The sequence below is a fragment of the Helianthus annuus genome, chromosome 15 (assembly GCF_002127325.2).
Source record: "Helianthus annuus cultivar XRQ/B chromosome 15, HanXRQr2.0-SUNRISE, whole genome shotgun sequence".
Taxonomy (NCBI): domain Eukaryota; kingdom Viridiplantae; phylum Streptophyta; class Magnoliopsida; order Asterales; family Asteraceae; genus Helianthus; species Helianthus annuus.
In genome coordinates this window covers 38,435,190-38,460,517 of record NC_035447.2, presented here as the reverse complement: position 1 = coordinate 38,460,517, position 25,328 = coordinate 38,435,190, and the positions used below count along the sequence as shown (strand labels likewise).

Genomic DNA, 25,328 nt, shown 5'->3' with positions numbered 1-25,328 from the left:
AAAGGTTTTGAATGTGCAAACAGGCGGATGGTGCGGATTCTGCTGCACCGGTTGACCAGCCTGATAAGCCGCTAAGGCCTCAGCCACGCGAGTGTTGATGAGATCGGTTAACTCAGCTTGAGTCATAGCAATATGGCCACGTCCACCTCCGCGGCCTCCACCACGTCCACTCATGATTCTATATAAGAAAAGGAAGGATTTAAGATGCAAGTTCATGTAGGAGTCAAGCATTACTATGGTCTCCACAAGTTTCTGAGTTCTAACATAACATCAACCAACAGAGCGGAACCCTTTTCACACTTGTCAAGTTTCACTGGGACTCACATGCACCCCACCTTATTATTATGTGTGCACCCATAATAATAACCCAGTTTGCATGTTTGTCTCAATTCCTCCTAACTTGTGTTAAAAGGTTTCCCCAAATTCAAGCAACAAGACAAATGACATCACAACATAGATCATGCAAGTTCTAGGAGTGTCACACATAACATGGGATGTTAACATATAAGTTCATACTGTAGTGCCAAGTGTGTATTCATGTGTGATGTTTTCTAATAGTAAATACTAGAGATACTATGCAACAATAAACAAGAGACGAACCTTGCAGTCTGGAGCTGAGTGTCATGGTCGATTTCTGATCAGTTCGGTCATAGTCTGGTTTTATAAAATCGTTTTAAAACCAAGTTCATTATAACCAGTGGCTCTGATACCAAACTGTCACACCCCAAAATACCACCTAGGGAGTGTCCCTACTAGGCGTGTGACAAACCAATAACAAGCCACCAATCATATTGAACTCATGACAAGTTTGTAAATGAATACCAATTATTAAAGAATTGTACCAATAATAAATTTAGTAAATCCCAATAAGTTCAGCGGAAGCAAAATAGAAAACTAAGGTTTAACAGTATCAAAAACCAAGTTATAATATCAAGAACATCTCATGGAATCTCTTCAGTCGACCCATGACCACTCAAGCTACCTCAGACAGCAAGTTCCACGATTCCAAAATACCTAACGACCTACGAGCATGCAACAAGTGTATCAGACAAAGCTGGCGAGTTCACAGTTTTAATAAAACGTTAGTTACCAAGTATTTAGTCCAGTTTGTTTAACAAATATGAAAGCAATGTTGATAATATCTCGATACTGAACAAGACGGCTCCTGATGTATGTTTTGCCCGTTCCCCAGTGCTCCTATCAAAGCATTGGGCCCGACTGGGTCATTAGTTCACACCCGCCCTCTCTCAGGAACGGGGTGAGGGTGCCAAACCTAAGTAGCGCTACCAACTAATACCCCGCTACCACCCACGATAGCAAAAGATGGGACTTAAGAGATAGAGAGTGAGAATATTATCCAACATCCCAGTTTTACCCAAAAGATTTATCCCTCCACGGAATACCCATTGACTGTCCCAAACCACCGGGACGCATGCTCAAGTAGTGAACTCACCTTAGAGTGCTCGGTAGGACTTGTTACTTGTTAATCAGTTAAACAACCACGTCCTAAAAGAGTTACCGATGACAATCAGTTTTGTATTCACAACAAACCACGTATTTTGTCACACACATTACACCAGTGACATCCATGAAATATACACAAATCATCATGCAGGTCATAACATCACATAGTAGGTATCGAACCTCATGGCAGTTTATTTACTGTTTCACACTCGAGATTTAGGTTATCTACACTTAACACTAAGTGTTTATAAATGTGTGCGATCTACCAAACCCGTGGCTCAACCCAATTAAACATCCTAATACATGCAGCCCAAGTTAATCACATTGTCACGTACAACAGTTACCATAAAGTATATACATTATATATTCTAAGTTCTTGTATTACTCAACAATCATCCATTTAACACCATCATACATACAGTTAATATATACATTCATAACGGGTTCGACTACAATTCATAACCAATATCTCATACGGCCCAACAAGTGTTCGATCCAATTTCAAATCAAAAGTTCCTTTAATCTCGGCCCAGCTAGATTGTGTGCACCCCAAAGTTCCTGGCCCAATTACTCATAATAATAATGGTGGGTGTTCGGTCATTAGGTGTAGCCCAGTAACAACGATCCATGTTCATATCTATTCAGCTCACTAAGTTTGTTGATCTAACCCACATGTTTTAAGCCCATCCGGTTCATTCATAGGTCCTATATGCACATGTTGCCCAAACAATTAATATACAAATCTCAATAATTAACAACTGTTACTTTTATTGTTGCCTACCCTTAATTTTACCAACATATCAATGTATCATGCCAATTATTATCCTTCACAAAATCAAACAGTGGCACCCAAATCAACAATATTATATACCCTAGTCATTCAAATTGGTTAATTGATTTTTGTGAAGTCAGTGGACAATTCTAATTGGACCAAACACCAATAGTGGGATCGAACAAATACAAAATATGTCAATTTTTGTTTGTGATCATCGACCATCATCATCACTTAAATCATTCATCATCTCATCATTATTAAAAGATCAAACACATGGCCGCCATTTTGTTAGTCAAAGTTATCAACATATAAACAATACAGACCATGCACATGATATTCGGTTATGTTTCGATAGAACGTATACATATATATATATATATATATATATATATATATATATATATATATATATATATATATATATATCCATTCGATGTTAATTATAATTGCACACAAACAAAATCAACCAATAAGAATTAGCAAGATCAATAATTAGCAATTAAAACCAACGTGACATGAATCCACTAACCACGAGGGGGTTCGGCCAGAAGGGATGATGCTTGAATGATATCTGCTGCCGTCGATGGTTGGTCTTAGGAAGAATAGGGTTTGTAAAGGAGTTGTGGAATCATGTGCTTATCATACGTAAATAATAGATGGGGCAGGTGGGCTCGATTGGACTTGTGGCAACATAAATGGCCACATACAACTATTTGATGAACCCAAGACGACCGGCCCAATTTCCTTATCTCTAATATGATATAGTGGGTGTGCGGAAATCAGGTTGGGCCCTAACTACGTGGGCCTAAGGTACGGTAAGCGGTATGTAACCGCAGGCCCACACGTGTGTATGTTAAGCGAGTTTGCGACCCGTTAAGTTAGTTTTCCAGATTAGTTAAACGACGCATAGAAGTGTTTATCGGTTTTATGTAAATATACACGCATAACCACTCTAAACTGCACAAGATAAGTAATTTAACGCAAAAACACACGCTGAAGGTTTGTGGTAACCTTGGAAATACGGGTTGTCACAACAACCGTTAGTGCTTCTCGGCGAGGAGGGAGTTGGCGCACGTTGAATGGATCCACGTGTCCTGACCGTTATCCTTGTTGTCTCATATGTCATCAGCGTCTAAGTGGAGATCGTGGAGAAGATGTCGGCGAACACTGATTGGTGCCACGTATGCGTCCTTGTGTACCTTCTTGTATCCTGTACGATTGTTAATCGTGGAGCACGATCAGATACAGCCTGTCGGACGCTCATTGGTCCATTGCTATGCCAGTTGTACCTGTCGTACTTGTCCTAGTTAGTCCTGTGCTTCTACCCTCCGCGCGGCCATCAGAGATGTGCTTAGTAGCCGGCGCAAGGTTTATGAAGCCAGAGTTTTCATCCGAGAAGCTAAGTGTAAAATTTGGTCTTATGTTGGTCATGACCTCGCGCGCGACCAAAGTTAAACCTTAGATGGCCGCGCATGGTCGGAAAAGCTACAAGATTTTATAACTAGGAGTATGGTCCCGCGCACGACCTGATTTGTCGGCGCATGTTTTTGGGACAATACCACTTTAGAACCTAATTGAATGCTTAGAATGGTGAATGAGATAGTCGAAATGGCATTCTGAAATATTCAACAACGAACAAGATGGAAGAACATAGAGTGGGACTCATGGAGTTTTTGTTGGAATACAGTTTGTCTAAAACTGAGTTGTGAGTGGTAAAACTTAAGTAATCGAAACACAAATATACATGTTATCAAAACTAACTCACATTTAGTTTTTTTACATGTATATTGACATTACTTTTTTCATTATTCTAATAGTATAGTGTAATACTTTATAAAGTTTTATATATGTGCAACATGTTTATTTTTGTCTTTGTTCCGCTAAAAGTTTTGTTCAAAATCAAACGGATCAATTTAATGATTTTTATTTGTTCTTTACTGTGATCAACCGAACAAATGATTTTTATTTGTTCTAAACTGTGATCAACTGAACAATTGATTTTTATTTGTTCTTTACTTTGATCAACTAAACAGATACCATACGAAACTTGGATAGCGATATATAGAATCTTTTTATAATATAAACTATAGTGAGTATGAATACCGTACCGGTACCATGACGAACCGAACTTATACCGTATGTTCTTTACCATGACGAATTGAACTAATACTGTGCGAACAACTTCGATGGTAGTATAGAGTTTTTTAATATCGTAAACTATAGCGAGTATTTGTACCACGTCAATTCCAATCGAACAACATCAGTACCTGTATCGGTACCATTGGAATAAATACTTTTATTAATTTCAGAAGACATTACTGATATTCGTTTTTATGGTTTTCGATGTAACACCCAGTGTTTCAAAAGTCAAAGTCAAAGTCAAGATTGAAGTCAAAGGAAGACAAGATTGCTAATTGCGATCTGTCACTCCTTGCTCAATTCCTGTTTTGACTCCTTTGACTCGTAGCTAGTCTTTTTATGCTTTAACGTTAGTTGTATTATGTGGAGTACTTATTAATAATCGAGGTTTATTCGATATTTATCGCATGTTTGATCGCTTTATCGCTTATCGCAATCGCACTCGCAACTCGAATTACGCGTTCTGGATATTGTTTTATGTGTGTGTGTGCCTTATGTGTTACTTGTGCATGTTATTTATGTTTATATTGTGGTGATTAATCGAAACGCAATCGAAACTCAATCGCAATCGAATCGCAGACGCTAAACGCAAGCCAATTAAGGATGATTGCATGTTGATATAGTAGTTGGGATTAAAAGTAATTTGAATAGGAAACCCTATCGCATCGCAACGCTAAACACGCGAATCAAAATCGCAAAACTCATCGCGCCGTGCCCTCCAATCGAGTGGCCAACCGATCGAGGTGCCACTCGATCGGGGTGCCACTCGATCGGGCTGCCACCCGACCAGGGTAACTACTCGATCGACCAGCCCTTTCCATTTATGGTAAGCCTATAAATACCCCTCATGTCAACATCATTTGATGTTGACAGCTCTCTCTCCACCCTACTCGCTCCAGCTCGCTTTTCTACAGATTTCTCGCGATTCTTGTAAGTTTTCCGCCTAAATCATGTACTTTCTTAATCTACACGCACTCATACACCTTTCTATCTTTTGAAACTTAACTTTTAACCGTGAAATCACTAGATTTGAGGTGTTCTAGGATGATGTCATCATGGTGTTCTTATGAATTCACGTTTTGGCTTAAATCCACCAAGAACAACTTAGATCTAACTGATTTCCACGTAAATAAACAAAGATCTTGCATAGATCTGAACATATTCATGGTGAAAAGGATTGAAAGATAGTTTTCTAACTTTCTTTCAACTCTTTTACACTCAATGCACTCAAAACCGATGAAATCGGATTTCGTTCTAACCTCTACTCGTTCTTAGTGTTGTGTTGGTTCAAGATCTGGATTTCATCCACGAGACCACCGATTTTGGGTTAACCAAGAGCAACCGTCTTGAACCGGTTAGTTGGTTGAACTTGGGTGATTCCTATTCGACCAGGTCACTGGGGTCAATATGGGGTTCTGTTAATTAGCACGTTGTCACACCGTCTCGATAAAACTTCAAGCTATCAAAACAACCAGGCAGAAGACGATCAGGTTGACCAGGTCGGAGCGCCGCCCGATCGGACTGCTGTCTGAACGGATTGTCACCCGATAGGGTTGCCACCCGATCAGCTTGCACCTTGGGTCCCACACTTCACTTACTTTTCAAACATTTGAAGTTTGAACGTTGAGCGAATTGTTGTCCGATCGGATTACCACCCGATCGGATTACCACTCGACTATGAGACGCTAGACTTCAACACTTAAACAATTTTCAACATGTTCAATGTACATGGATTGCCAACCAATCGGATTGCAATCCGATCGAGTGATCGTCCTGCTATGAACTTGTTCTCACTGAGGTGTCCTACAAATCGGATTGTCGCCCGATCGAACGGTCGTTCGATCAATCGACCTTAAAGGTAGAGATACTTCTATGTTTTCAAAATACTACAACGAAAACTTCAAAAGACAAGCCATCATACACAAACACATCCTTCCCAAACGAAGTAACAATCCACTTGAAAGGTCACCCGATCGGATGACCATCCGAACGGATTGTCATCCGAACGACCGGCCACCCGATCGGTTTGCTGTTCGATCCCTTTTTGCTTTACGCACTTTTGGGTGTTACATACGTTACTTATTCCAAATCAAATCGAACACACTACGCAATACTTTATCGCTAACTGATACCGCATATTATACGTGGCTTAATGAATGCTTGTTTGTTATGTTTACACATGGAATGTTGTCTACCTGCCTTAGCAACGATAGTACTATTTGTTTGGACTCAGCACCTGTTCACTCAGGGGTTGTTAAGGACAATTTGTTACATGGCTCATAGTGGTGAGTGTGTATTACGAACTGCCTTGGGCAGTCAACCCGCAGTCATTGGTATCGATAGGTTCATATCGATAACTAACATGCCTCATTTTACACTATGTACGTGCTGGTTATGCGTAACGATTTTCGAACTCTATTATATCTATTAAACTTGTATGCTCACCTTTACACTATGTGTATTGACTTTTACTTTAACGTATGTGACAGGTGCTTAGGATGCATATGTGCATAGCTTGCTATGAAATCGAGGCTAGGAAAGGTCTAGAAACAAATAAACAATTGTCTGTATTTGAAATCTGAGTCGTCGAAACAGAACAATTTGACTAGATCTTGTCTGTAATGATTATGTTATCTTTTATGACATGGTATGGGACATGTTGCTTTAAATAATTGGTAATTATAGTTGTTATGGAAACTTCTGGACAATCTGTTTCGCTCAGTGCCGCGCCCCGATGATTCCGCCATCGGTTGGGGTGTGACATTCGATTTATGTAAAATATGCGTCGATATCCTTTTGTACATATAATGGCTTTATTTTTGGGTTTTACCTTTCGATTGCTATAACGAGTGCCAGTATTGTACCGATATGTTGTTCAGTCGGTTTCAAATCGGTTTGGTACGATAGCACCATCCGCCGCAAAGCACGAGAGAACCTCACTAGTTATATATATAGTTAACGAATGACGATGAATAGTAACTTTATTTTTATAATAATATATAGTTTTTATTATTATTTTTATTTAATATATTATAATACTTAATTTTTATATTTACTTTTAATAATATATTTTTAATTTTTTCCTTTTTTAAAACCAGATATTTCTTTTACCATTTTTAATAATTCTTTTTGTTTTTTTAGAACATATATTAATTTATCGATTAATTTGATACTATTTTAATGATTTACGTTTATAACCCTTTTCTAAAACTTAAGTACGTAGTCGAGCTTGATTTTTTCCCTAACATTCCCTTATAAGCTTTGTTAAAAACGAATTTGTACTCAAAATAAAATATTTATTTGATATTATAAAATAGTGCGATGATAAACTAAGCCATTTTAATGGTCTGGCTTTCTAAACAACATGCTTTGTTTTCAAATCACGTTTATTTTATATTGTCATTTGCTCGTTTCGTCGCAAACGCATGACTTAAAAAAAACTAGTTACTATAAAACGAAAACAAAAAACAATGATTTTGTGGGAGGACAATATTATATTATACAAATATATTAATACGCAACCAGAGAGTAAAGAAAGAAGCGAGCCCAAACCTATCTGAATGAACTTTCTTATAAAAATTTGGTTGTAGGAGTGTTTATGGTTCGGTTAAAATTATAATTTAATGTAGAGACCTAGTGTAGTTTCTTTAAAACATATCTTTATTTGAAAGATGTTGATGAAGATGACAAAAGATGAAAAACTCTATTTTTTCTCTATAATTTAATGACATGGATGAAATAAAGAACCTAATTGAATGCTTAGGGGAGAGGGGGTAGTCACTAGTGATAGAATTCTATCACTCACAAGCACCCAATCAAGTTCCGCCATGTCATCAACCATTTTTCCATCACTCACATCCTTTTTTTGGTGGCAATGGCCATCACTCACCACCAGACCCAACAATTTCCCCCCAACCAACAATTACCCTCACAAAAAAACCAGCACGACCGTGAAGAAATTAACGAAATCTGATTTTGTGGTGCTATAACGCGTGGACTTTTGGAGCGGCGGTGGGAATCATCATTTTTCCACGCGTGATAGCCTCTATCACGGAAGATTAATGCGGCCACCCCGTCTGGCCTTAGAATGGTGAATGAGATAGTCGAAATGGCATTCTGGCAGATTCAACAACGAACAAGATGGAAAAACATAGAGTGGGACTCATGGAGAAAAGTTTTTGTAGGAATACAATTTGTTTAAAAGTTCGGTTATTAAGAGAGTACGTTCTGTTTGGTTAGTGGGTTTTTTTTGAACGACTAATTTTTCCTCTTAAATACTTGTATCTTCTAAGAATTGAACCTTGTTCTCCATACAAAATATAATTTTTCTTGACCACTAGGCTATATTAACGGTGAAATGTAATTAATGAAAACAATGAAATGTTTTCATTACTATTTAAAAAAAAAATTATATATATATATGGAACCCATTAAGTGGAAGTTACCTTTAAAATCAATTTCCACCGTCGGATCATGCTGAGATTAAATCTCAGCCACTTAAACTCACCAAAATAACTGCTACTCTAGCAGTTTAGGGCGGTTCATTTAAGTTTTCAGCAGCTCCACTTTTTTTGCACAGGTTCCGGTAAACCTCCATGTCTCCTTTTTTTCCTCCCCACGTTGTTGCAGGTAACTGTCATATACCCTTCCTCTATTTATATCTGCTTAAACAAATGTTTGCTTTACACCTCATAACTCCTCCTTTTAATCTTTTATATACAGGGCGTTTTCATTGACAGTGGTGGGTGGTTATTGAAGTTAAATGACAGTATTAATGGTTTGCTTCACACAATTGCCGTCGGTAAGCCTTTCTCCTCTACTCGTCGCCGCTGTTGTTTGAGTCTGACACCAGCGCCGCCTCCGTTCTACACCCTTTTGTTGCTTAACACACACTGACGCCACAAAATTTCTGAAATTGATCACAAGGTACGCAATTCTTGATTCAAAACAGTCATTGGTAGCATAAATCACGATTAGGGGACATCTGATATACACCCTTCCTCCTCACGTCGCAGGTAGCCTTCATACACCCTTCCCCTTGTACACATCTGGTATATACACAGACACATAACATAGCTTTCATCAATGGCTATCTAAACCTTCATTCAATCACAACCTGGTAAGCATCTAGATTTTAGTTAGGGTTTCTTATGATTATAAACTTTGTATTTGTGTTACTAACCCACCCGATTTGATTTGTCCCTAAATTCCTAATCCCTTTCAAGTTGCAGATGTTTTACACCCCCACTTTCGTGCTCTTTCCCTAAGTTGATCGTCAGTCGCTTGCGGAAATCCATATCGGCTTCGTCAATAATCTTCTTGATAATGTATATATTTTATCTAATAACTTCCACATCTGCAATCTAACACTACAAAATTGATGATTGAAGGGTTGAGATTTAATCCTCTGTTCCAGACTAATCAAGTGCGTTTATGAAGGAGGTTGAAATTTTTCATAAAGAGAGGTGTTTGGAGTTTAAGCCTCCAAAGTTTCATGGAGAGCCACTCAATTGCCTCAAGTAAGATTGTTTGTTTCCCTTTTTATTTTTATTTTATCGTATATCAGATTCTAAGTTTCTAAGATGATGTTATCATCATTTATTAGGTTACGGAGATCGGTGATGAGGCTCGGTGGCTATGAACAGGTTTTTTCAATCTCACAACTCTTTTGTATACTGTATTTCCTGTCTTTTATTTATATTAAACCTGTTTATCACATTAGAAAACTGTAAAAGTTAGTTTTTTGGGTGAGTATTTGTAGGCGACACGAACATATCTTCATTCTGCGTTTTGCCACTAACTTGTATAAGGGTTGAGGATGCATTTTGTTTACTTAAGGTTATACTTTGAAATAAGGGGCTTAGAGTATGTGAAAGATCACAAATTTGGTAAACTGGCTTACTTAAACAAACATGTAAAATTTTGTTAATAGTTACAACATGGGTCAGGGTCATAGTTGCATAATTTTTTTAGATATTCAGTCAATGATGATATTACCTTCTAATTATTGATTATTCTACTTACCTGTATGTAACTTAAACTGGTTGGGTATTTTGTTCCAAAGTTTAAAAGGTTAAAAAGAGAAACGAGTATCACGGGTTATAATTTAAACGTAATTGTTTTTGTACATATCTGTAGTTTTGGTTGGTTAGTTGCAATTTTAGTGTATAATATGCAAAAAAACGTGTAATAAATCCCGGATTTAAAGGGTCGTGTTTGTAACAACCCATGAATACGCGTGTCATGACTTATGTTAGAGTTCATATATTTGAGCCAATCTTTTGGTTTGTATGTATTCGCCCTTATATTACCTGTAGGTCATAAAATTCTCTTAAATCTTGGTATCTTTGCAACATAGTTATTTTTTAGTCCTCTTGTTTTTGGATTATCATTTTCTTTGCAGGCTGCAACATTGGCTCTTTTTAAAGTTCCTCAATGCAAAAATTTGTGGACTAAAGAATACATCTATGAGTAAGTATATGAAATTTGGATTATGTTACTTAGATTTTGTTAAAATACACATATAGAGTAATTTGACTTGAATTATAGGTTTTATGAAGTGCACATCAATTTGTCTGCAGACTGATAATGGACTATATGTCCCTGTCATAATAAGGGTTAGTCATAGCACCTTTTGGTTGTTATTTCAAAAACGTGTTTGTATGTGACTAAATGGGTCGCGTTGGGTAACTGGTCAGATGGGTAAGCTTGGTGCTTGTCAGGTTGACCTGTAATATTTTTTGTCCAAAGTTACTAATTTTTCTTATAAATATTTAGTGTGGAATTTGAGTATGATAATCCGATTTTTTGAACAAAATACCAATTTGGATCAGTTTTGACCCATCTGAACTGTTTCCACGTTAAGATTTTCTTTTTTGTTGGAATAATGGCCCGAATCAACTAAGTATACAAGCAGACGTATTTAATAATTCGTTGGGTTAAAATTAGAAAAAAAAAAGTAGAACATGAGATTCTAAGAAAGTTCATGGGTTTTGTGTTATTAGGCGCCATTGGTGAAGATTAGAATGGCTATAAGCATTCAAAGGCTACATACAGTTCCAGAGACAATGATGCTTTAAGACTGTGGAGTGTGGGGGGCTTGGGTTGAGGGCTTGGGTTGACATGTGGCGGAGGTGGGCTCCACATGGCTGGGCGTGGCTTTTTTGGGTGTGAGGTGGCGTGGTTTTTTTTTTGGGTCAAATATACCCAGCCAATCCCAGCCAGCCATATCATCCGCCCACCCCTCGCCTCACGCCAGGCTTCATAGCCACGCCAGAGGGGCAACACCCAAAGCCAAGCCCATAGGGGATGGTGTGCAAGACTTGGGTGGGTTTCCCACGCCCCAAACCCAAGCCCACACCCCGCGGTCTAAAGATCATTTTTTTTTCATTTTTTTGTCTTTGCGATTATTAATTTATGTCCTTGACCCATTGGCAGGCATTCGCTTGGATAACATATTTCTTAGTAAGTGCACTTGTATTTTAAGTTCGTGTTACATTATTTAGCAAGCACTTACATAGATTTAACTCTTAAGTCTTAACTGGATGAGCATAAAAGTCAAAACAAGTCCACTCTTGGATGTGGGTTAAGCTGCAGGTAAACCGAGTACCTGAGTTTATTAAATTTATCAAATAATGAGGATTTTGGTGCAGCTGGTATTCAAAAAGTACATTTGCATAAGAGATGTTATGCAATGAAAGTCAACAACAGTCAACGGAAGTCACCAAGATTAACAGTAGTCAACATGCGCATGGATGTTCTCTTCACAAATTTTATAAATCAGTATATAGGAAAAGCAACAATGGCCAAAAGATATATCTTGGACTTTGCTTCTTTGAATGTGAGCATAAACACCTTAGTTATTGTACTGGTCTCTTCATTTTAATGAGTATAAAAATATATAAAATGCATACATTGGACTAAGATTATGCTATGAATTAGTGTCTCCTACCATATACACAATATCTGTGAATTTGCCCATTATTTCTTAATCGATTAATTGTAATGAATTGACCTTTTAGCATTGGCTATTGATAATTTCATGTTCTTGGGGTTAATTTAATTTGGGCACAATTTTTACCAGGAGACTACAATCACATTATTATTTCATTATATGATCAAAGCAAGTATAATATACATTATAAGTCTATTTTCTCTTAAAATTGGACTTGGGAAATTTGGGGCCTAAAGTCTTTTCTAAGTTTTTAAGCAAAACATAAATGTCGACAACGATATGTGGCTGTGGAAAATAGGTAACAGCAAGGTGGAGTTTTCGGTTAAGTGTGCTCTAGCCTGTAAGCTTTGACGGGGCTGCAAGTAATTCAATGTTTTTATGGAGTAAAATCGCAATCCCGAAGGTTTACTTCGTTTGGAGGCCCTACAGCGGGAGCATTCCAACTGTTGCGACCTTGGCAGTTCGGAATGTGAATGTTGGAGACAGGATGTGCGACTTGGTAGTCCGGAATGTGTTTTGAGAATGAGTTTTAGTGGTTTAAAAAAAAAAAGTAAAAGTTAGATGGTTGTAACTTTTTCAAATAGGAGATGGAAAAGAAGAAAAGGAGAAGCAAACCGAAACACCATCAATATACATTATCTTTGTTTGTTACGTTGTTAGCGTAACCCGTCCAACAGACGGGTATTAAACTAGTTAAGGATGATAACTAACCAATCACAACACTTGACTACTAGTCACACGGATCACACTCCACCAACCTACCAATCCAACGGCTCACATCCCATCACGCCCACAATGTAAACCAAATCCCCACTATATAACCACACACACTTCCGCAAATCAAAACACCACAAAAATTCAAACACAATGTCTGGAAGAGGAAAAGGAGGAAAGGGGCTGGGCAAGGGCGGAGCAAAGCGTCACCGGAAAGTTCTCCGTGATAACATCCAGGGTATTACGAAGCCGGCGATTCGGCGTCTGGCTCGCCGTGGCGGCGTTAAGCGAATCAGCGGGCTTATCTACGAGGAGACACGTGGCGTCTTGAAGATATTTTTGGAAAATGTTATTCGTGATGCGGTAACCTACACAGAGCATGCTCGCCGGAAAACGGTTACTGCTATGGATGTCGTTTATGCGTTGAAGCGACAGGGCCGTACTCTCTACGGTTTTGGTGGTTAGGGTTTGTTGGTTTTTCACAGATCTGTTAGTTTGAATTTGTTTATACATCTGTGTAATTGAAGCTTTTAATGCAATGCGATTATGGTTTAGGTTTTGTTTGTTTTTAATTTGGATTTTGAATTGCTAGCTTTGCATTTTATCATGGCTGCTTGATTTGGAGCTGAGCTGAACTGAACTATAAGTTAGTATCCAGTATATGCATACCAATTGTTTGATGGAATGCGTGTGTGGGTTTCTATCTATAAGGTTATATGTACTGGGGCGCGAGAAAGAGCCATAGCGCCGCTATGGCGCCTAGAACACCGCCCCCAAGGGCGCTATGTTTCAAAAATGGGTGGAGGGCTTGAAATTTTTCGCGGCGTTATTGTTGTTTGGTTAATTGAGTTGGCCAATCAAAAATAGAAGAGTTTTTTTATATTAATTAATAAAACTTAAAATTATTAAATAGGTAATGATGGGTAGGGGCTTTATGACTACGGCCTCAAATTGCATAACGCCCCATAAAGCCCCTTGCTGACGTGGCACGACACGTGTCGCATAACGCCCCCAAAAGGGCTTTATGACTACACATGGCCTAATTTGGTTCATGTATATGCATACCAAGTGTTTGAAATGGTTGTGTGAGCAGTGGCGTATCCAGGAATTTTTTTCTGGGGATGCGGAATATTTTCAAATATTTTAGGCCCCTAGCTGTATAAAAATATCAGTTCATAGCGGGTTGGGTCGGATCATGTAAGACAAAAGAATATCAAACTAAAATGTACAAATCATCAAAAACACGTCAAACGTCATTACAAATTACAAATGTATTTAAAATTGTGCCCTACATGTTTTTTTTTGACATATATCCAAAATGGGGAGAGTTTAAATGAGAACGCTAAATATCGCGAGAACCGTGAGAACAAATGAAAAAACCACGAGTACTTGGTTAAAAACAATTCAAATTCAAAATTTCTTTTTATGCTTATCATTATTATTCGAATACAATGTTAAAAATTAAATTTACACGTTTAAATAGACGTGAATTCGTAAATAAAGAAAATCTACACATGTGTAAGTTTGCCATTTACACTTGTGTAAAGCTGTTATATTTACACATGTGTAAAAAATCTAAAAAGAGTGATTTTGAAAGGATAAATGAATTATTTGATGTTGTAAATTTTTTTTTTTGATATTATATCTTAATTACAATGAGGTTTGTATTAAAAAAATTGGTTTCGATTGGGTTTTTCATTCGTTCTCACAGTTCTCGCAATATTTAGCGTTCTCAAGATAACCCTCCCTATCCAAAATATCATCTAAAATTACTAAACACGCCATAAGTTCACTACATTCTTACTCATTGTTCCTAACACATATAATTTGCTTTATAAGTTCATAAAACAACACTAAACACTTAAACAAAATAAACAATCATGTTCAACTATAGCCTATAACTTTCAATTATATCTTTAAACATTCAAGCCCTAATATTAAATGTTGATTACTTGTAACTAATCATTTAAACAAACAAAACTATAAATAAAACAACAAAATCATTTAACTAAAAGTCTAGAACAACAAAAAATCAAAAAAATATAAAAAGATTGAACCCTTACACATCTATATTTTCTCCTAATCATCACATAAAATAAAATAAATAAATAAATAAATAAATAAACCATACTAGTTCTATATTGGAATAAACCATACTAGTTCTATATTGGAATTCTAACGTAATATGGGTCGGTCCAACCGGAATTTTGGGGTTTCCGGTAAAAAAAGCCACCAGGTCGTAAGCAGTGGCGTCAAGTCGCTGGGAGTTTTTTTTGGGGGCCAGATTTGAAAATGGAATGGGTGGATTGGTTTGGGTTATTTTATTTAGTTCAAATTTGTTTAGTTTGGGTTTGGGCTTGTGTTAATAAAAATTGATTGCAGATTGGGCTTTGATTGGATTAAATAATTAAGTGAATAAGTGATTAATAATTTTTTTTTCTAGGTGGGGCGGTTGAAAATTTTCAAGGGGTGCGGGTGAAAAATTCCAATGGGTGCGGTCGAGATTTCCGACGAAAAATAACACTAAAAAATATTTTTTCATGGGGTGCGTCCGCCCACCCACCCTTGGCATAGGGTGGGTACGCCCCTGTGTGTGAGCTTGAGCCTTTTTTTTCCAGTTTGATTCACAAGAGTCTGTTGGGTGTTTGATGAAATGCTTGTGTGAGTTTCTCCCTCCAAATTGAGACATTAAAGTCTATTTTCACACATACGCCTACCAAGTGTTTGATGAAATGCACTTGTTAGTTTCTATATCCATGTTGATTCACAACGGTGTATTATCATATTATGATTCATCAAAAGGAAAAAAAGGTCAAATGAATCATCTCTGTTCAATTCACGTTTGTAGCACTCTATGGTATCGAAAGGAAAAAAATGGTTAAATGAATCATCTTTGATTGTTTCACAAAATATAACATGATTTGGACCTGCAACATTCAATATACTGAAAATTGTTAAGCCGCTCATAAGACTGTGAGGAGTGGGGGTGTTTGGGTTGAGGGCTTTGTGAGTGGGGTTTACTGGACCACCCCAAAAAAAGTGAGGTGGAAGTGGTGTTGGGAAGCCATGTTGGCTAATGGTCAAAAATGAAGGTCCAATCCTGGCTAGCCAGCTCACCCCGCCCTCTGCCCCACCCAGGCTCCATAGCGACGCTGGCTGGACAACGCCAACACCAACGCTGGCACAGAGTGGCTTAGCCAGCGATGGCTAACTTTCCCCGCCCAACCAACACTATCACTCCCTTCAGTCTAAGAGAGACTCAACAAGTATTTTTTGCAACACTTTTATATATATATTAGTTATTAGTCGGTTGGTTTAAATAATTTCAAACTGTATTAAACGGTTTGGTTTATAGTTTAAACAATAACAAATGCATGTAAGTATATGACAAACAAGAATAATCTCATAGCTTACATATCAGGTTCAGAACAAAGCGATAATTGAAATAATAAAACCTACAAAAAAACAACTCAGCATCAAGCAATGGTTTAGATCTGTTACGGTGGTGATTGGGGTTTAGAGACAGAGACGGGTTAAATATGCAACGACGACGATGAACGATCTGGTTCTTCACTCTCCGATGACAGGAAACCTGTAATGCCCACGATTCTTGGGGAGTTCCCACAGTGGCCGGCGGTGGATCTGGTTCTGTCGGCGAGGATCTGATCGGGTATCGGTAGTGCAGAGAGAGAGGATTTGGTCTGGTTTTGTCGGCGAGGATCTGGTCGGGTTCTGTCGGCGAGGATCTGGCCGACGGTGGATCTGATTCTCGGGGAGTTCCCACAGTGGCGCTGGATGGCGGTGAAGCGGTGCGGAGGCAGTAGTTGTAAGGCTGTGGTGGCAGTGGTGTTGATGGTGTTAATGTTGGTGGCAGTGGCTATGGTGAAGATGGAGGGTGAATGTGTGCAGGTGTGTGTATAATATATTTGAGGGAAAATTAGATTGTATATCTATCTAATCTATCTAATACTAATAAAAGGGTCTACTTAATGCCACATGGCATTCTCATACTAATAAAAGAATTTACATAATGCCACATGGCATTATTCTATCCTTCAATTCACTAATATTATTATTATTATTATTATTAATATTAATTAATTAATACAAAACAATGAAAAATTCCTTAACAACTTAATACTAATAAATGTTTTTATCGTCTACTTAAATATTGATCATTTACTTTTAAATTATCTAAAATATATAATTAGTTATTAGTAATAATTCTACTTATAATATAAATAATTTCAAATAATGTTAATGTGACAACAAATTCTTATTTTTTAAAAGGGTCTTTTTACTATATGTTTAAAACATCTATTAAATAAATTATTATTTTATATTATAATAATAAAAATGGTAAAGAATAGGTTAGTCTGATACTTGAAAACCGGTTTACTTCCATGCTTTAAAAACACTTTTAATGTTATTAGACTCGTGTAATACACGGGTTTAAGGATAAAATATCTTCATAATAATTTTGATGCAAGTTTATACTCACCGGATGTCCTAGATAGAGTTATATTGATCAAAAGAATAGTTTATGTAATGGAACTCTACTACAGGTCCTATCACTGGGTGATCAGGTTATTGACGCACTCAGATTATCCGGAAGTAATACTAGCACTTGAATGTTTATCCCTATTTCGTTTAATATTGCCAAACAGAAGGATACGTATTGAAAAGAAGACAGTTTCCTCTCGCCCTATGTTTTGCCATGACGATAAATAAAAGTACAAGACAATTTATATGTAAAGTTGGTTTATTTCTAAAAGAATCGGTTTTACGCATGACCAACTCGTGCGTCATCTATGGTAAAAAAAAATCACTTACATAAATTTATGAAGACAACATAAAATTAAATAAATTCTAATTTTATATCCTTAAACCCGTGTAGTACACGGGTCTAATAATCTAGTATACGTATATAGAGATATTAATGAAATAAAAGATTAATTAAAATAGTTTGGGAAATGACAAAAATGGCTCTTGACTAACTGAGGAGCATGGATGGAGTTAAGTCAGTTGGACCAAAATGGCAACAATGAAACCTTTTTGGATTCAGATATTAAAAATGAAACCTTGCGACTAAACTGGCAAAATGACCCAAACCACAAGGACTAAAATGACATTTAACTCTAAAATAAATAAAAATCCAGTGGCTAAAGTTGTAGAATCATAAAAGTCGAGGGACAATACTTGTAAGTTACTCTGACGACATCAAATCAAATCATCATGAAATTCATTTCCCACAGCCGTCGAAGCAATCGGGAAGTTTGTCGCCGGAGTTCCACCGCAGGCAGGTAGCCATATCATACTTTAATCAAATTACATTACATTACATTTTTCTCTCTTCCTTTCAATTGGCTTTTATCCAAATATGCTGCTGCTTCTGTATTCGATCTTTTAGGTTTACATTCAATCTTACTTTAGGATGTTTTAGGCGACTTTTAGCTTGAATTTGGCTGGAAATTGCGCCTCAGAGCCTAAAAGCGCGCCACACGCGCTTCTGACAACATAGATAAGTTGTATTATGTGAAACAAGTGGGGTTGGTTGTATTATCTCAAACCAGTAGACCTAGCTCGATGTATCTTTGTAGTTAAATCATTTTATGTTTATATATACGAATCATAGTATACGAAGTTATGATGTACAAACGCATAAAACCCCTTGTTGCATTTTCTTTGACACATCAAGTTAGTTCACCTTGTTGCACATTATATCAACATATTATCATGATCTTCTTATAGCTACATTTTTCTTTTCGTATAAAGTTTTGCTTTCCATTCAGTCTCTCATAAGCCACTGAACAAGTAAAGGAATGACCCCTCATCCCACAAGTTGAGGAATAGATTTGGGATAAAGTTAAGGTAGGTTTTGATTTGTCTGATGAGGACTCGGATGGTTTCATGCTTGATGCTTACGTTTTAGTCGGAACAATGCAGAAACATGGTCAAAGGCTTTGACTGATGTCTATGGGATGGATTTCTTGATATTAGTTTTGTTAGAAAACATTATTTCCTATTGTCGAGATTAATCCGGTGGATATATTAAGATCTATTTAAGTTAGTGCTAGTGGCCGAAGCTGACCCAAATCCATTTCCCACCTCGAAAATTAGGATTTTGAATCTCTGTTAGCACAAATCTTGGTTTGGGATTGACTTGGAGCTCCCATCTTTTAAAGATATCCTCAATTCCCAGTCATGAGGGTATACTTGTGTCTGTACATGTATGAACGTATAGCATTCTCGTCCATTATTTCTAGATTAAAATTGTTATTGTGCAGTCGTGTAGATAGTTTAGGTGGAAGGGTAACATGGGCATGGGGTTTAAGTTACCATAACACCATGGGATTTATGTCCTTTTTTTCATGAATATTTCTAACTTGAAGACCCTTTACTTATACATTTAGCATTTAGTTTGATGCTATTTGATTTTCTTTGTCTTTTTATGAGGTCTAAAGATAAAAAAGTCTGCTTACTTTTGCCTTATAACTTATAAGTGGTTTGAGTTTTTTGATTGTTTTTTCAAATCATAGTGCATAATATATATAATATTTAGAGAAATTAAACCACCAATGAGCTATAGCTCAACTGGCAGAGAGGGGGGGGGGGGGGGTGTGAAGATTTGGAGTTGAAGGCCACAGGTCTCAAGTTTGAATTTGATCGGGTTTTCCTTGGAACCGGAGATGGTGGGCTTGGGCTACTCAGCGCTGTCTGCGATCGCCTTTTGCCATTGGGTTACCCTGAGTAGCCGGGCTTTTATTTGTTGGCCGTTCATAAAATTTTTTTAGAGAAATTAAACCATAGTGGATTGCTCTACCGGTTACAACGCTTTCTATCAATTTAGAAAACTTATTAAACAGTTTATCCCATTCAACAGTAAACCACATAGAAGAATAAAATGGTACAATTTTTTGTTAATTTAAATTTTTCTATATTAAACAGTATGTTTCTTTTCTAGTCAAAACAAACTCCATAGCATCTAAATCATTCAGGCCTTCAGATGAATCATCCAGTTTTATCAAACAACCCTTTAGTCATAGTAGTAGTTGCCAGTGGCGAAGCTTGAAAATTTCCACCGGGGGGTCGGAAGTCACTGGACCTAAAAGTATATACCTAAATTCTTTTGTTTTATAAAACCGGGGGGTCGAAAACGTATATACCTAAAAAATTCTATACGAAACGTTGATACATAACACTACTGAGCGAAAAGTTCTGGGGGTCGGGCTCCCCCCCGGGCCCTTGGTAGTTGCTAATTGCTATTGCTATGTTGTTGTGCTAGCTTTGTTATCCCACGCTACTAACGCTATCTTGTTTGTTAAACTTTATGTTTGAAATCATTTAATTCGGGTCTCTTTTAAAATGTCAAGTTTAGGTGAAGCATCTTAAAGCTGTTGCTGCAGTAACAAAGCCATGTCGTTCACGAAAGGCGACTTGCTTACAAAAACAAGAAAGCTAGTAAACGGTTTGGCCAAGGCGAAACCTGTTTGGCTTAAAGCTATGGAGAAGTATGTACCCTTTTTTTAAAGCCTTAATATTATTTTGGTTTTAAACTCTTAAGCCTGTCACTTAATAATTATTAGATATATATAACTCTAGTTTGAGCTTAAAAGGTATTTAATTTTGTAGGGCCCCACCTGCAGTCTTTCCTCGAGCTGAAAAGAAAGTTGAGCGGATTTGCCTCCCGGAGGATGTTTATATCAATAAGTTCTATAAGAAGCATCCTGAATCGTTGCATGAAGATCCTATCAAGTACTTTTTGACCATATTGTCTGGATTATATAATTTTCAGTCATATTTGTTCCAACCTTGGTTTTATCGTACCAAAGGCAACCCTCTGTCATGAACATTATCTTGATTTCAAATGTGTTTTTTTTTTTTTTTTTTTTTTTTTTTTTTTTTTTTTCCTATAGGCCTATTTGATCTTAAAGATCTTATGCAATAGACTAATCCTTCATATCTTTTTGTGATAGAATTTGTGATTTTGACCCGACCCCATCACGTATATTTGGTTCCCGGGTGCTTGAATTAAAGGAGCAAGGTGTCAGTGAAGAGGAAGCTATAGATGTAGCAGATGTAAGTATCTATAAGCGTTCTTAAGTTTAGTTTTCAAGCAAATTTAGTATAGTAGACAATTAGACATGGCATAACGATAGGCTGGGTAACGGGTATATAAAAAAATGCCATTTTCGTCCCTGAGGTTTGGCTACTTTTGCGACTTTCATCCAAAGGTTTGTTTTTTCGCATCTGGATCCAAAAGGTTTGAAATCTTGCCATTTTCATCCAATTCGTTAACTCCATCCATTTTTAAGGTTAAGTCAGGGGTATTTTTGTCTTTTTAAACATTTTTTGTGATGATTAAAGGGTTTGGGTGGGGAGAAAGTCAACAAAGGTGGATCTTTATTTCTTATAGTGTTTTTTATTTTAATAAAAAATTGTCTAAAAAGACGGAAATTCTCCTCATTTAAATAGAACTTTTGGACCAAGCCCGTTTTAACCTTTTGTGTCAATTTAATTAGATCCAACCTGTTTCGATCCACACAATATTAAACTAGTATGTCTTAATATGATTTTTAAGAATTTTCAATAATAATCTATAGAGTTAAATGCCATTTTAGTCCCTGTGGTTTGGGCCATTTTGCCAGTTTAGTCCAAATGTTTCATTTTTCGCATGTGGGTTCAAAAAGGTTTCACCGTTGGTTAACTTCATCCGTTATTTCTGTTAACAAGAAGGGCAATTAGGTCATTTTACATGGCCAAATTGCCCTTCTAGTTAACAGAATTACATATAAAATGGTCGAATTGCCCTTCTCGTTAACATAAAACATGGATGAAGTTAACCCAGTGAACTAAAATGGCAACGGTAAATCTTATTGGACCCACAGGCGAAAAATGAAACCTTTGGACTAAACTGGCAAAATGACTCAAATCACAAGGACTAAAATAGCATTTAACTCTAATCTATATATTCAAATAAACTAATTTAGGAGGTTTTATGCATAATATTAAACAACTAGTATGTCTAATATGATTTTAAGAATTTTCAATAATAATCTTTATATTCAAATAAACCAATTTAGGAGGTTTTATGCATTTTTTACAGATGGAGTATCGGCTACAGAAAAAAACTAAAAAGAAGGCGTACAAACGACTGAAAGAAATTGCACGAATAAGAGGAACAAAACCCCCTCCAAACCCGTATCCAAGTGCTATAAAGGAAATACAAGCTGAAGAGAAGAAATACGTTCATGATCGTTTCTTCAATCCAAGAATCTTGGAAATCGTCGAGAAGCTCAAGGAGCAGCAGGATGCTGAGATGCACGATAGAGGCAGATCCATTGGCATGTAATATCCGTTACTTCGTACTTACATGCTTCAAAACATGACTTTAGTTGTTCTATGCATTAAGGTTGTTACCACATTAACGTTTTACGCGTTATTGTTAGCTCTAATAAACAAGATTTGTTCTGAGGATCTAGTCCTAGAATCTATGGTTTTTTTTGGCATCTTGGCATGTTATGTAGAACATTTATTTTGGTAAAGAAGTTTAAAGGGTTGTAATTCCTTTTTCTTTAAGATGATGGTGGCCTACATACATCTTGGCTAGATATGATCTGTTTGGTCAAAAGAGTTTTGATACCTTTCTTGAAGAGTAAATATGAGTTCCATCTTTTTTTTTTGTCTATGGCTTTGGTGTATGTAGATCTATTTCCTTTTCTTTCTAGACCAGACTTGGCTATGTTTATGGTGCCAACCTGTACCTGACTAAAGTCGAACCAATCATAAGCTAAATTTGTACACCGCTAATTCGCTAAAGCTAGCATTTACATACTGTATTTTAATGGACACGAGCCCGAGCTCCCAGAGTCTCTCTCTCTCTCTCTCTCTCTCCGAAAGAAAGGCGAGGGTTGCAGGTTTTTGAGGTGTTTTTTGAACAACAATGGTGGAAGGAGAAAGGCTATGAGTTGCAAACAATGGTGTGAAAGGAGTTGAAGCAAGCTTAAGTTACCTAAAAAAAATTTACTTTTTCACTTTTTTCTTCTTCTTTTTTAATTTGAGTTTAATGGATGCATGTGTATTTATTATTATAAATACATGTTTGCATGTATATTTTATTTTATTATTAATAAAAATCTTTTATCTAAAAACAGAAAACTATTTATACAAATGAACAAATATGACAACTTTACATACTTTACTAGTTTACTTTAGCTTATACCTTGTCCAACAATTCCCATAGTTTTTGACTTGTTGAATCATTTTTCTCATCTATAAATATCAGATCATACTCCTCCAAATCCCAACAGATAATTAGAAAAAAAAAACAAAAAATTATCAAACCACACACGTGTCATCATCCTATTGGTGCACAAACTGCCAACTCCTCTTCCAGTCTGATCTTCTCATATTCTCTCAAACAATCATCTCTCCATGGCCACAACAACCACAGTCAACCCCCTCCTGCTTCCCACCACTCCAAGATCATCAAGAAACACAACACCACCTTTCAAAAGATCAAATCTTTTAGATGTTCATCCTCCATACTCATCTTTCCTCAATACCCAAATCATAATCTCTTCAAACCCCAGAAATCACCATAAAAATCCAATCTTTATACCCAATTGTTCCACTAAACCCACAATTTCAGATGATAAAGACAACGTGATCAAAGATCAAGATTCAACAATTTCATCTGACCCAGATCAAGATTTTCAAAACCCACAAAAACCCACCTCAGATCAACCAAACCCTTCACCAAATTCTTCTGTTTTTGTTTCAAGAGGTTTGGTTCTTGATTTGGGTCAAGAGGGTTCTTGGGATAGTTTTGAAGTTGGGTCTCCATTGGTGAAGAGGTTCTTGAGTGATGAAGAAGAGAGGTGGTATATGTGGTATGGTGGGCGACCCGCTGGGAATTCGGTTTCGGTTTCGGGTTCAATCGGGTTGGCGGTTTCGAGTAACGGGATACATTGGGAAAGAGGTAAAGGGGTTGTTCAATCTAATAGTGATGTGGGTTTGGTTTTGAAATCTAGTAATGATTGGTGGGCTTTTGATACAAATGGTGTAATGCCAAGTGAAATCTTGATTATGTCTAGTTCCAAGATTAGAGCGAGTAACGCGGTTTATTGGTTGTATTACACGGGTTTTAGCAACGAAAAGATCGAATCTTTAGACAATTCTCTTGAATTTAGGTTAGAAAATCCCGATAGTTGTGGGAAAAACGGCGAATTTGGGAAGATTCGTAGGTCTTTACCTGGTTTAGCAATGAGTCAAGACGGTAGGCATTGGGCGAGGATAGAAGGCGAGCATCATAGTGGAGCTTTGCTTGATTTAGGGTCCGAAGGCGAGTGGGATTCAATGTTTATTTCATCGCCACAAGTTGTTTTTCATAGTAATGGTGATCTTAGGATGTACTACCACTCATTTGATTCGGAAAAGGGCCAATTCGCCATAGGAATGGCGCGATCACGCGATGGTATGAGGTGGATGAAGCTCGGGAAGATCATGGGGGGTGGGCGGGTTGGTGATTTTGACGAGTATGGGGTAAAGAATCCTTGTGTTGTAAGGAACAAGAAAGATGGAGGCTATTTCATGGTTTATGAAGGTGTGGATGTTGATGGTAGGAGGTCAATCGGGTTGGCTCAATCTTCAGACGGGCTAAAAGATTGGCATAGGGTAGAGGGCGGGCCCATTTTGAAGCCCGCCCAAGAAACGGGTTGTTGGGATGATGGATGGGTCGGGTCACCATATCTTGTTCATATGGAAGGCGAGAAAGACGAATGGAGATTGTATTATCAAGGGGTAGGGCAAAATGGGCATGCAGGAATTGGAATGGCGGTTTCTGAAGGAAATGATGTCAAGAGTTTTCGTAGATGGACCGGATTTCATTTGTGAACATTTTAATTATATTGTTTTGTAAATCCGCGATACATATAATTATAAATTTATCGATATATACTTAGGTATTTGTTCATAAATGTATCAAACAAGGTAACGTGTTCTAAAAAGTTTGTTTGCATAATCCTGTTTGCATGAGTTGTTTAGCTATACGTGTTTGTAACAAACTTATTTCATTTAATTGCAATTGAACACAAACACTCAAATTCAATGTTTTCACGACAAGCGAGCTACCTAAGGGACACACGAGTCATGACACTTACGACTAGTAGAATGAGACCGAAGTCCCTTGTTTGACCCAACAAGGGACGAGACGTAGGATGTAACATCTTCTGCTTCAAGCTGCCCGGTTTTCATCATCGTCTACTCGATCTTTTTCATTTT

At 37.1% G+C, this 25,328-nt stretch overlaps 3 protein-coding genes and 1 non-coding gene across 10 annotated transcripts; all 4 read left to right on the top strand.

Moving 5' to 3' along the window:
* The first annotated feature begins 8,894 nt into the window (after positions 1-8,894).
* Positions 8,895-12,323, top strand: LOC110911423. Of its 5 annotated transcripts, none has more exons than XR_004880720.1 (9): positions 8,895-9,007; positions 9,101-9,304; positions 9,394-9,497; positions 9,604-9,705; positions 9,818-9,897; positions 9,984-10,023; positions 10,782-10,849; positions 10,928-10,995; positions 11,816-12,323. It is a non-coding gene; the product is annotated as an uncharacterized LOC110911423 (transcript). The 5 variants fall into 5 exon arrangements; XR_004880719.1 differs by having other exon boundaries at positions 8,898-9,007; positions 9,610-9,705; XR_004880717.1 differs by having other exon boundaries at positions 8,898-9,007; positions 9,610-9,705; positions 9,769-9,897.
* Positions 12,324-13,163: 840 nt separating this feature from the next.
* On the top strand, positions 13,164-13,618 carry LOC110911422 (histone H4). The gene has a single exon (XM_022156028.2). It carries the CDS (start codon positions 13,200-13,202, stop codon positions 13,509-13,511), a length of 312 nt encoding a protein of 103 aa, XP_022011720.1. The 5' UTR covers positions 13,164-13,199; the 3' UTR covers positions 13,512-13,618.
* A 4,643-nt stretch (positions 13,619-18,261) lies between these two features.
* On the top strand, positions 18,262-22,625 carry LOC110911420. Of its 3 annotated transcripts, none has more exons than XM_022156025.2 (5): positions 18,262-18,349; positions 20,425-20,557; positions 20,679-20,801; positions 21,023-21,125; positions 22,153-22,625. In XM_022156025.2, exons 2-5 carry the CDS (start codon positions 20,463-20,465, stop codon positions 22,396-22,398), a joined length of 567 nt encoding a protein of 188 aa, XP_022011717.1. In that variant the 5' UTR covers positions 18,262-18,349; positions 20,425-20,462; the 3' UTR covers positions 22,399-22,625. The 3 variants fall into 3 exon arrangements, with proteins under 3 accessions (XP_022011717.1, XP_022011718.1, XP_022011719.1); XM_022156026.2 differs by having other exon boundaries at positions 18,266-18,349; positions 20,420-20,557; XM_022156027.2 differs by having other exon boundaries at positions 18,279-18,345.
* Positions 22,626-23,367: 742 nt separating this feature from the next.
* On the top strand, positions 23,368-25,068 carry LOC110911419. The gene has a single exon (XM_022156024.2). It carries the CDS (start codon positions 23,481-23,483, stop codon positions 24,939-24,941), a length of 1,461 nt encoding a protein of 486 aa, XP_022011716.1. The 5' UTR covers positions 23,368-23,480; the 3' UTR covers positions 24,942-25,068.
* The last annotated feature ends 260 nt before the right edge of the window (positions 25,069-25,328 follow it).

Excerpts from the sequence above, each read along its gene's own strand:
- LOC110911422 (XM_022156028.2), top strand. The coding sequence starts at position 13,200 with ATGTCTGGAAGAGGAAAAGGAGGAAAGGGGCTGGGCAAGGGCGGAGCA.
- LOC110911420 (XM_022156025.2), top strand. The coding sequence starts at position 20,463 with ATGTCGTTCACGAAAGGCGACTTGCTTACAAAAACAAGAAAGCTAGTA. Across the intron at positions 20,558-20,678 it reads TGGCTTAAAGCTATGGAGAA|GGCCCCACCTGCAGTCTTTC; the intron begins GTATGTACCCTT and ends TTAATTTTGTAG. Across the intron at positions 21,126-22,152 it reads AAGCTATAGATGTAGCAGAT|ATGGAGTATCGGCTACAGAA; the intron begins GTAAGTATCTAT and ends CATTTTTTACAG.
- LOC110911419 (XM_022156024.2), top strand. The coding sequence starts at position 23,481 with ATGGCCACAACAACCACAGTCAACCCCCTCCTGCTTCCCACCACTCCA.